Here is an 11,966-nt window from a genome sequence, read left to right as displayed (position 1 = left end):
ATTACGACGAACAAATTTGTTCCTTTGACGGAGCGAAAAAAAATAAGTAAAAATTCCACAAGTGATGAACGGAATAAGGGGGTAAAAATGTAGGTATATTCCTCAAAGGAAATTTCCGAACATGACAGTGTGCGGTCGACGTCCCACACGGTAAGTCCGTTACGGCCGATAAAGAAAAAAGATCGCATAAATATTTAACACGTGCAAAGGTTGTACATAACAGGAAGCCAAAATAAGGCAAAAAATTCCGGCATTTTACGTATATATGTTAAAATCGCATACGATGGTCGTTTTGGAAAACAACGTCAGGTGGAAAAAAAACAATAACAGGATAGAAACTCAATTCGTCGATCTATATAATATATATATATATATTTTTTTTGGCGCCCTTAGATTTGCTATATCGCCCACCCGTCGATGGCCACTCGCAGGTGCATAGGGTATCGCAATATATCGGAAGGGTTTAATAATAATGATAAGTATGCCTTGGGGACGAGGATGATGGTTTCGACCGAAAGCGAAAAAGACACATCGAAATACGTTGCTTCGGATCTTTTACATCGCGAATTTGATTTCCTGTTTGAGTCATCTGTTAGTCGATATCTGTCGAGTCACATTACGAATTACTAATTACGTAAGCGAAATCCTCGTTTTAATTAATATGAGAAGCATACAATATTAACTATATCTCATACAATACGAATAGAGTTCTTAAAAAAGGTCTCATAAAAATATTACATAGATTTAATAGTGGATCTATTATTCTTTTGTATAGTCGCACGTCTTGTACTTAATATTTTTACAAATCATAAAATCTGTTGAGATGGATTAATATTAACTACTAAAATGTTCAAAACATCATAGCCTCCGCATATCTACCCACTATCACAGACCTGTTAATTTTAGTATACAAAGTTAAAGAAGGCTATCAAAAACTATCCTTTCGAAAATTTTGTTTGACTCGTCAAAATGTTCAGAAAATTAATTATCTATATTTTCTCGTTCGAAAAACGGATATTTAAATTTCCACCTGCACTCCTTAAAAAAAAAAAAGACTTCAAGAATTTAAAAATAATAAGATCTAAAAGTACAGTGAAACTTCCATATAACGAACTTCCATTTAACGAAATTTTCTGTTTAACGAAATATTTTTAAGAACTATGACCTTCATTGTTAATTACACGTAAATTTATCTCCAAATAACGAATCTGATGTTTCTATATAACGAAATAATTATTCGATAAAAACCAGTTTTTGTAAATGTTGTCACTATCAAATTGATAGTTTATGTCATAGTTCTAAAATTGTACATATTGAAAATTCCTAAAATCTTATAACGAAAAACTATTGAAAAGAATGAGAGGGGTGAGCCGCAACGAGTATAATACGCTTGATGAATCACTGTGTACAATATTTGGATTCATTGAATATTTTCGTATAATGTGGTTCATCATTAGTGTAAAATAATTTGTAAAACATACTGTGCAGCTTATAAATGATGTATATAATATTATGCATTAGGTATTACTACGCTTTGAAAATCTATTGAAACGCTCGTCAATATAAATAATTATTTATATTTTAGGCACATCGGTTATATATTATGTAGTACGTCTAAATATTATAATTAGTGAACCAAAAACCGTCAGGCGAGTGGATCGTTATCCGACCGATTTCGTAAATGTCCGGTAAAACGGGCACACGTCATGATAATATTACGATGATTTGTCGTCGGGGGCGGGCGAACTGTCGCTCGCTTATCTGCGGGCGGTGCGTGACAAATCGCCCGGGACCGATTTCATAACAATAATTATTGTTATTAATCTGCACGCGCTTCGTAATAATAGTATAACATCTATATATACGAGAGTGTCATAGGAACTCGGCTAGGTCGCAGCCAAATTGTATTATTTCGCGTTGAAGATCCGTTGGCTGATTGAAATATATAATAATTTTCAGTAACCGTGGCATTGTAATAACATATTACAATATCAGGGGCGGCCGGCGACGAGATATTCATAAAATTATAGTTATATGAACTGAAAAATATGTGAGGATCGAACGCAGAAAAAAAAGTTTTAGGTTTCGTAAAAAAAATTAGATATCAAAATATGCGATAAAATTCGTAAAATGTGAAACAACATATTATTATAATTGCGTTGAAAAATGTCAGGTTAAATTTTGTACCAGATGATTTTTATCACGATCAAATATGACCGAGAAATGATCGATCGAAGAGTTACTGGATAAGATAAAAGAGAAACTGCGTTTATGGAAAAATATTAAATCGAGAAGAGATGAGATAAAAGGACACGTCATATAATATCAAAACAATGGAAAACCTAATAGAGAAAAAAAGTAATGTGCAATTATGAAAACAATTTATTTTTTTATTTTTACGTTTAATCAGATACATTATTTTGCAAAAGAATTACATATTTATTTCAATGCTCATTAAATGTTAAGATCGTCGGATAAATATATCATCCGACTACTGTCGTTTAAATTTAAACCGTTTCGACATAGACCGTAGAATTTAGTTACTTTATGTTTGACCCAACGACATAAATCGATTCATAAACTATTTTAGTAAACCAAAATCGAACAAAAAAAATAAAACAAAGTATACGCCACAACATAAATGTTTAATAATTTTTTTAAATTTTATTAAAAACGTATATTGTGACGTATATTTTGTTTTAATTTTTTTTGTTCGATTTTGGTTTACTAAAATAGTTTAATTAGAATTGATTTCTGTCGTTGAGTCAAACATAAAGTACCTACATTTTACGGTCTATGTCGAAACGGTTTAAACTTAAACGACAGTAGTCGGATGATACATTTATATGAGCGTTAGAGAATAAAAAAAGGATTAAAACAATTAAAAATGAAAACTTTTTAAACGGTTAGGCTTCCACATTATGTTTTGCATAACATACCGTTTCCTGAACAATTTTTTTCCAACAACATTTTTGCAATGTTGCAATATGTTTATTTGTCACTCGCTGAGATGTGCATGTGTTTTGTTCTATGAGATTCAGTTATGATAGTAGAAACACCAAATGTTCTTATTACGGTATTTTAGGTACCTACCTATAAACATTTAAAGACAGAAAACTTTAATTGGTTTAAGTTTTTTTAAATTAATTTTATTTACAAATTATCATGATGGATGCTATCATAGTAGCAGCAGAAAGTTGATATAGTCAAGGATTATGTATTTATGTCTAAGTTTTATGGCCATGTTTGATTCAATATTTCCGAGATCTGTGACATAAGAGACAATAGAAGCTGTAATAGGGGCTGTCACACGTGGCGATTTTATTCGCCGCGACTAGTAGCAGCGACTTCTCGCCTCATCAAGTCGCCGCGAGTAGGTTGTCACACACGAAGTTGTACGAGATAGCGAGTAGCGAGTAGTCAGTCGCAAAAATGTCGTCAATCGTATCACGTCGTAACAATAATAATCTTATAAGATTGATAATATAATTAGTATTGATAAACAATAATGATAATAATGATAATAATGATACTAGCTAGTAGCGACCAGCGAGTACATGAATGTCACACGGGGCAACTCTGCGATTTTGAGTTGCGAGTGGGTCACGTGACCAGCATAGTCGCGCGTTTCTAGCGAGTAGAATTGAACAATATATGCTCTATTCCATTCGCCGCGACTATTCATATAGCTACGACTTGGGTACTCGTAGCGAATACGTTGTCAGATGGATGGAGCGACTTTACTCGCTGGTACGTAGTCGTAACGAGTATAGTCGCCTCGTGTGACAGCCCCTTAACAAATTGAATTTTTGTCGTTGAAATTAAATTTATTATTATTATTTATTATTAAACTCTTTATTATCTAAGGAATAAAGTTGTTTTATGCATTTGATAACAATAATATAATGAAAGCAATTTTTTATTACAATTTTAAATATTTTTAAATTTATGAAAAATTAATATTGTTACAAATTAAATTTCTTTTGAATATCTTTGGATACGATTGAATAGTTTTCCGTTTTATTCAGAGCTCGAACTAGACAGCTTTAATTGTATAAGGTATAAGTTTGAAATTATTACTTATGCCATACAATATAGTTCTTTCAATGACTTGTTTTTAATCAAAACTGATTAATTAGGTTATATGTATATTAACGTCAAGATCTTGTCAGAAAATATGGGAAAATAGCCTACAAAGACTCATCGACTACTTAGGAAGATTTTTGGTCGATGATTAAACAGACAACACGAAACTATAACCTATCACCTCATCCAAGCATTATCTGGACATGGCTGTTTTTCTGCGTACCTACACAAATTTGACCTTATCGAGTCACCAGCGAGCTAATCTACTAGATAAATGACGCATATCACACAATTTTCGAAGGGTACGTTTGGCGTGAATGCGACTCGCGACCAGTTTAGAATCAGTGAACACGAATGTCCAATAATTTTTAAGAATTGCCATATATTGACGAAAAAGAACGTTGAGCGATGACGCCAACAAAACCAACCTTTAGAATTAAGCTGTGTTGTGTCTCGAAGACAAATTAGAAAGTCCTTCAGACTGCATTGTTATAATAAGTTAATATATCTGTATAAATCACTCGTCTGTTATCAATAAATTATGGGCGGGGAGAATTACTATTGCATTAGTGCCACTTCAAGTCACAGTTTTGTAAAACAAGATTAGTGAATAGCCTGCGGTTAATTCAACAATGTTACACATTATCAGCATTTCTGTCCTTCAGCTATGCATAGTATTCTTTTTTATTGTACGAATACATTACCTATCTAAACTGTGTCGATAATTGGAACAAGGCAGTCATCAACACCAGGATGACCACGAGTCGGGGGGATGCGTTCGGGCAGCCATCGCCGGTGCCTAATTGATTATTGGCCGTGATCACGTGGTCAATCCATTCTCTGTGGTGGTCGATTGCCAAGAAACGCACTTGTTCGGCACTTCCGGTTTCGGCAGCCTGCTTTGCAGTCCGATATGTGTGACTAATTATGCCTTGCTGAAAACCATCGCAGATTAACGGATCTCCCGTGTCATTTCGAAATTGTTGATTGAGCATTCCGCAAATGAATTCACGCCAAGTCTTGCTGATGGTCGTCTGAATTTCCAAGCTGTTAGGTGAACAATAATAAATTTACCACAATTAAATTCTGTTTGCAATATCGCTTAACGCTTTCACTACTGAATTAATTTTTTTCAGTACAATACACTGTACTGGGATAACATTTTTTTTTTCATATAGGTATATATATTTTTTTAGAAAATTGCTTAGTAGATATCTGTTTTTGTGTCTTTGGATTTTTTTTTTAAATAATTACCATGATATTTTAATGGTATCAAATTAATTAAAACAGCTATTGATAATTTTTAAAACGATTGATTAGTCCGTAATACCCCCGTAATGAAATGGTTAAAAAATTAATAACAGTTATTCAGTATCTGCCACAACATAATATGATATAGGTGCATGTTTTAACCCTTATAAATTACATGTAGATTGTCGACGATGCATTTTTTCTAAAAGGATAAAAATCGTCTCATGTAAGATTTTAATCTGTAATTTATAGGTGTTTATTATTATTTTATGTCACCGCGATCAGCTTATTAAAAATCGTATTATATTTTTTGATCCTACAACCATAGGCGCCAAGTACATGGGTGCTCGGGTGCTCGAGCACCCATTGAAAATATTCATTGGGTGCGGAGCACCCAATATAATTAAAATAGGTAAACCGTTATCACCACGTTCATTGTATGATATCAGTGGCTACAAAGAAAAACTACAGGATATAAAAATCTATTTCATCTATAATTCTGTGGCAAAACCTCGGAAGTCAAAATTAGAAAAAAAAAATTGGGGGTGGGTACAACCCATTACTCCCTCCCCGCCAATGCTTGCGCCACTGTTGTTTTACATTGGTAAGAGCACCCAATAGCTTTTTGAAAACCTGGCGCCTATGCCTACAACATACAATTAATACAACAGATTGTAGTTTTCGTTGCGGGTTGTTTATGCGTCATCGAGTATTTATTATTATAATAACAACACAACGTTTGTACATTGTACGTACTCAAATGATCCTCCACAAGCTTCGGGTCCGTAATTGATGTTGACCGGGACATAACGATACGGTGTCAATCGTTTGCTCGACGCCACCACTGCGCAAGTCAGCGCTCTAGAAGTTGTGTTGTAGTCTCCGTCGTCGGTCGGGCCGCTGACAATTTCCGGCAGCTGTGCGTATCTGGTCACGTTTAACGGTTCTTGTAACTGTGCGGATAAAAATGATACCGTGCAATAATCATAAACGGTGCGTCGGGAAAGATAACAAGCGTCGAGGATGAGACAGACTTACGACAACGATGCTGATGTCCGCCGTCAGCGTGTATAGGTCGAAGTTCGGATGAATGTATACGAGCCTTGCCATCGCGCGTTGTCTACGGTAAGTCGTAACGGTCACCTGAGCAGCGAAACAAAATAATAAAACCCGTCGAAAAAACAGATTCTCGGCAAGAAAGTCAATATAGTAGATATTACACTATATAGCTGTGTCTCCGTCCCTATGGTCCGACATTCTGGCAAGCGACGTGGCAAAACCAATTACGAAAAATCGAAATAATAAGACTATATGGTTCGTATAGAATATAGGTTGAGCTTAAACACTACCAATTATACCCTACTTTTAAAAACGGAATATTTTTCAGATAATGCCTCATTATCTTTCTGGTAAATATCGTCCAATTTAGATACATCTATTATCATCATAAATAATGATAATATAATGGTCGTACTTTTGATTATGCGCTGGGTTTTTTTCCTACGATGTTCATTACACTAGGTTATCCCGTCAATATTTCCCCAAAATACTCTTCCGTGCTTATATTTTAAACCGTTAAGACAGCAATACAGGTGCCGTCCCAAATCAAATTTTTATACTCGTGATATGAATTTATATTTTCTAGACATAGGTATATATGATATGGATGGTATTCATTGGTTTATTGATCACATTGCATTATACATAATAACAACATACATAAGATAAATGGGATTAATGGTTTTTATTACGATTCACAACACATTCAACTCCATAGATGAAACTACGAGTCAGGTCAGTCAGATCCTAGTTGGACAACATACAGACTTAATACAATTAAAAGTTTAAATTAAAAACTTTTTTTTGTAATTAGAATTTTTGTTCATACTTATATTTAGCCAGTATCCTAATACAATAATCTAATTTCGCCTATGCTAAACCCTTTTACGTTGATGAAACATTTTGGAGTAGAACCATATTGTATATTAAATTTAATGGCTCAAATAGCAATACTCCTATAATCTCGATATTGAAATTCGGTACTTAAGTCTACAGTTGAAGATTGCTGATCGGCTGACATTTATTATATTGGTAAACGCGCGGTTAATACCATGATTTCGGTCATTCTTGTCGTGCAGTAAGCGGTTGTGAGCACGTGCCAAGGCGATATAAGAGTGCCGCCGCACACCGGTTCATCGGGTAGGCCTTCCAAGTACACCAGATACGGGTAATTAACTTCCAGATGATCGGTGCAGCTGACTTCCGACACTTCCACTCGAGTTGAGGTGGTTGTCGGCTGTGACCGCGTGGGGCGATTGGTGGTCGTCGTCGTTGCGTTCGTGGTCTTTTCAACTTCGTCTATCTGCTTCGAGCCGCCAACATGATCCGCCATCATCTTGGTTATCCAATCAGCGTTCCTGTTGACAAACAGGTGTCTGCTCTGAATGGTCGGATCACCACACTCGGTCGCCTCCGTCGCCAGAGACGCGCCTGTGCCATCGTATCCATAGCTGAAGATTCCATACTGGTACCGGCCATCGGAGCACACCAACGGATCAGCCCTATCACACGGCAATCGTGTGGCTGCCGGACTTACTGTCTCGGTACACAGGAAATCTTCCCAAGTGTATCCGATCAAGTACTCAAAACCGGGGCTGAAACGGCGTAGGTAACGTCACCCTGTATCATCCACTCTTGTTGTTTATTACAACACGTGAAATTGATTCATTTATTTACACGCAAAAGTCCAACAATTAAATGGTCGCTTATGCAATAAAAAATTAGAAATGTAGAATACAGGATGACATATTGTGGTTGTCGGATGTAGTGCGCATCAAACGAATAAAAAGAATTATCAAAAAAGTCTGCAGGAAAATAAAGAATGTTGAAATGGAAAGGTAAAAGATCAACTGTATTTTAAAGTATTAGAGATACAAGAGTACAAGACTTGAGATGTTCTGAAAATATTGGGCAGGAGTGTAACGGAGAGAAGAATAAGAAGCGTTTAATTAAGAAATTTAATGAAAATGTTATTTATTTGATCGGAAATTAATATAGGTGACATATGTGGGACGTACCAATCTGAATACAGAACATTTGGCTATAATATGGTGGTGTTTATGTAGAGCCCTTGAACCAAAGCAACCTATCTACGGTGCTCATATTGTAAATTGCATTAATTGGAATAGGAGACACAGAGATTCACGTGGTAGGCAAAAAATAGGAATCTCCTGTAACGAAACAACTTTAAATTGTGAATTTTGTATTTACTCTCATTAACTAAAGCAAATAAAAAAAAATGTTTTGACGAAACCGTTTAAATTGTTTAGGTCGGAAAGTTTCGGATTTACAGACTATACACTGTATACCGGATCAATTGGAAATGACGGTAAATCTACAGAGCTAAAATGTAAAATGTAAATCTTGCTCACATAGATTTAGGAATCCGGCAAGCGGTGCGGCCGTACTTGACACGGACTGGCACCTTGTAACTGCTTTCGTGAGGCGCACCGATTCCCACAACTAAACAGCTCAGTTCGACGTCGCTTTTCAACGTTTTGGAGGACAGTCTAACGAAACGTTCAACGTGCTTGAACGGCTTTTTGAGCTGTTTTAAGTGTTATAGCGTTACATTATATTTATTTATTTTTTTATGAATTTAATGTTAGAGTCTCGGCGATGAGCCAATACAATTTGTTGCAAAAACATTGTGCGCATGGATCACGCGCTCACCTTTATCAACGATAAGTCGAACATGCGTGTGGCTTTGTCGTATGATGGATGTGTGTAAACACTCGTGGTCCGGTGGTATTTCACAGAGTTCGTGGGTGTCTTCCAATACACCTGTCGGTAAAAAATCAAAAAATTGTAGTAGTCGGAAATATGAAATCCTTTGCGTGATCCACGAACAAGTGATGAATGGACATAGTAGGTATTATGGTATTATCGGTACGATGTGGGTAAGTGCAGAGCGTATCGACCATGTGTGACATTATCGTTCGGTAATGAAAAAAATGTTATTTTTAAACAGTTGTTTTGAAGTTCAATATCTTGATAATGTATACAGAGTAATTTACCTAGAATCTAATCTCTTTTATTTCTTAATAGTTAATTCAAAATCAAATTTTTCAATTATATACTTAATGACCATGTTTAATAATTAATTCAATAGATCATTTCGAACTATATAATCATAGAGAAAAATCTCTTTGATTCATTGTAATCAATTTTTAATTTATAATTTTTAGTATCTATTTTACATAATTTATAATGGCGTGAAAATAATTCAATGAAACAGAAAAAAAAATTATCTGCTGACAAAAAAAGCCTGTGACCTTAATGAATTTGGTGGATGTATTTGTAAAAAAAAAAAGAAACAAATGTGCCATTATTATATTTTAATAATACTTTCAAATTTGTCAAAAAATATAAACTCGTACATAATATATGTACCTTAGTGTACCTGAGTATTAAATGTATTAAATAATTTATAAATTAAAATGTTTCACAATAATATAATGCTTGTATAATGTATACATATTGCAAATGACAAAATGGTTCATTACGTATGTATTATGCTCACCGAATTTTTTCCTTTAGTAATAAATTCATTAAAATTCTGATTATTGAGCTTTTAAGTATACCTACTTAAAGAGACATACTTTTTTTTTTTTCATATTTAGGTGATTGAAGTGTTGATCTATATAAATCGAATGAGTAGTTTCTATAAATTATTAAATGTTATAATATGATGATAATAGTCCTTAAAATAAGTTCAAAACAGATGTATTATTGGATACAGTATGAAATATTATTACAACCAGAACATTTTTACGAACAATGCAATTCTGCAGATGGATTAATATTAACTTTAGAACTACCTATATCTAACTACCTATTCAGATTGTCTAGTCTCTGAACCCACTATATTAAGTCTATGAGAATTATTGTTCTTAGTACACATAGAGTTAATTCAGAGACATCTCATTTGAGTTTCGATTTCTAAAAATTTCAAAAAAAATTTCATCTGCTTAACAATTTACTAGAGAACTGTGTGATTCTCATATGAAAAAAATCATAGTTTCATTACATTGACTTCCTTCAATGGTATTAAAAAATATAAGTAATTTATAATATTACTTTTAATCGTATAATTATAAAAATAATGAACAATGAATCATCCTGCAGAATATTATATCACCGTACTTGATAATACTTTATGGTATGGTGAGTCCGAGTGGTTAGGCTAACCACCTATAATAACAGTAAATAGGGAAAAATATTTATTATTTGTCACGTTTATTGTGTCGCTTACGAATAGTTTATTGACTTCCGGTCTCTCCTTGATCATGGTCGTCAGACGCAACGTGCAATACGCCGACGACAAAACCAACACCGGAGATAAAAGGGTTCCTGTGCAGATGACGGTCTGCTGGTCTGTGATGTCGTCTATTCCTCCAGTGATCAGTCCCACTAAATACGGATATTGGGTGGTAACTTCCGACCGGAACGAGGACATCGCGAACGCCCTGCCGCCACCAGTTTCGACGGCCTGCCGCAGTTCTAACACGGCGGCCGCGGTGGCAACAACGAGGACGACGACGGGTGAGCAAAGTTGCACGAGTTTTGCTGCCACGTCAAGGTTGCCGAACATAATAGAAGAAGTCGATTACAGTCGATTCAGTTAAAATGATACTTGTCTGCATACTACTATCATTAGCACTGTGTATTACTAAAATGTTATTAAAAATAACAGCAATATTATTTGTTTTCACATAAATGATTATTGTTATATTAACAGTAGTGATTGTTATACTCATACACCATGACACAATATTGCCGAGCAACAGCGCATAGCAGTGCTATGATTCATCCCGTGTTCTGCAGACCACGCGAATACCCAACAATAATGTATGTTGACGCGATTGTATTTTTTCAGCACTTTGGTTTTAAAAACAATGTTGTTTGGATAAAAAAAAAACACTGCTTGGAAAGTTTCATCCAGCGAATTTAAGTATTTATCATCCGATACGTCCCGATATAAGAACACGGTTCTTCGAAGATGTAATTTTTTGATTTTTTCGATAGCTATAATGCTAAACGTATGAGGGAATTATACTGCAGACTGCGGCCGTCCAAAGATTTTTAAGAAAATGTCTTCAACCATCATGCAGGTTTTTCTTGATCGTCGTTCCGCATCGTTTTTCAAATGTTTTTTTGATTGTGTAGTTTTCACCCTGCAACTCGAGTGGGCCGTAAAAAACCTTGTAAAATATTCACCGACACGACGACTCCATTCAGTAGTATATATTCAACTAAAGAAACTGTAGAAAAAAATGCGCCTCGTCAGTCGGGTTTCCGCGAGATTGACTCAGATCAGAACGATCTGGTTATGCGCGTGTTTCTAAAATGAAATCGAAAATTATTATTGTATTATTATGTCTTATTGAGTATCGTCGTCGATGAACTTGCAGTGTGTCCAAAAATAACATAATATAATATAAATAATATGAACGATGGTCGCGCTTTTATAGTTGCAGATGTTGAGTCCGATAACTGATTCAAACACAATATGTGACATGTCATGTCATTGGTGTGCGATCAGCCGCTGACGTCTCAAGTTTATTGTA

At 34.9% G+C, this 11,966-nt stretch overlaps 1 protein-coding gene across 1 annotated transcript; it reads right to left on the bottom strand.

Annotated features, from left to right (window-relative positions):
* Positions 1-2,717: 2,717 nt before the first annotated feature.
* LOC149054253 (uncharacterized) lies at positions 2,718-10,990 on the bottom strand. The gene is made up of 8 exons (XM_089230522.1): positions 10,652-10,990; positions 9,070-9,180; positions 8,769-8,944; positions 7,448-7,991; positions 6,376-6,480; positions 6,094-6,290; positions 4,791-5,133; positions 2,718-3,093 (listed from the first exon to the last, which is right to left on the bottom strand). The coding sequence occupies exons 1-7, from the start codon at positions 10,988-10,990 to the stop codon at positions 4,791-4,793; spliced, it is 1,815 nt and encodes a 604-aa protein (XP_089086648.1). The 3' UTR covers positions 2,718-3,093.
* Between the last annotated feature and the right edge of the window lie 976 nt (positions 10,991-11,966).

Source organism: Diuraphis noxia, unplaced genomic scaffold, assembly GCF_037042655.1.
Source record: "Diuraphis noxia isolate RWA-SAM2 unplaced genomic scaffold, SU_Dnox_SAM2 contig0009, whole genome shotgun sequence".
Taxonomy (NCBI): domain Eukaryota; kingdom Metazoa; phylum Arthropoda; class Insecta; order Hemiptera; family Aphididae; genus Diuraphis; species Diuraphis noxia.
This window is presented reverse-complemented; position numbering and strand designations above follow the sequence as displayed.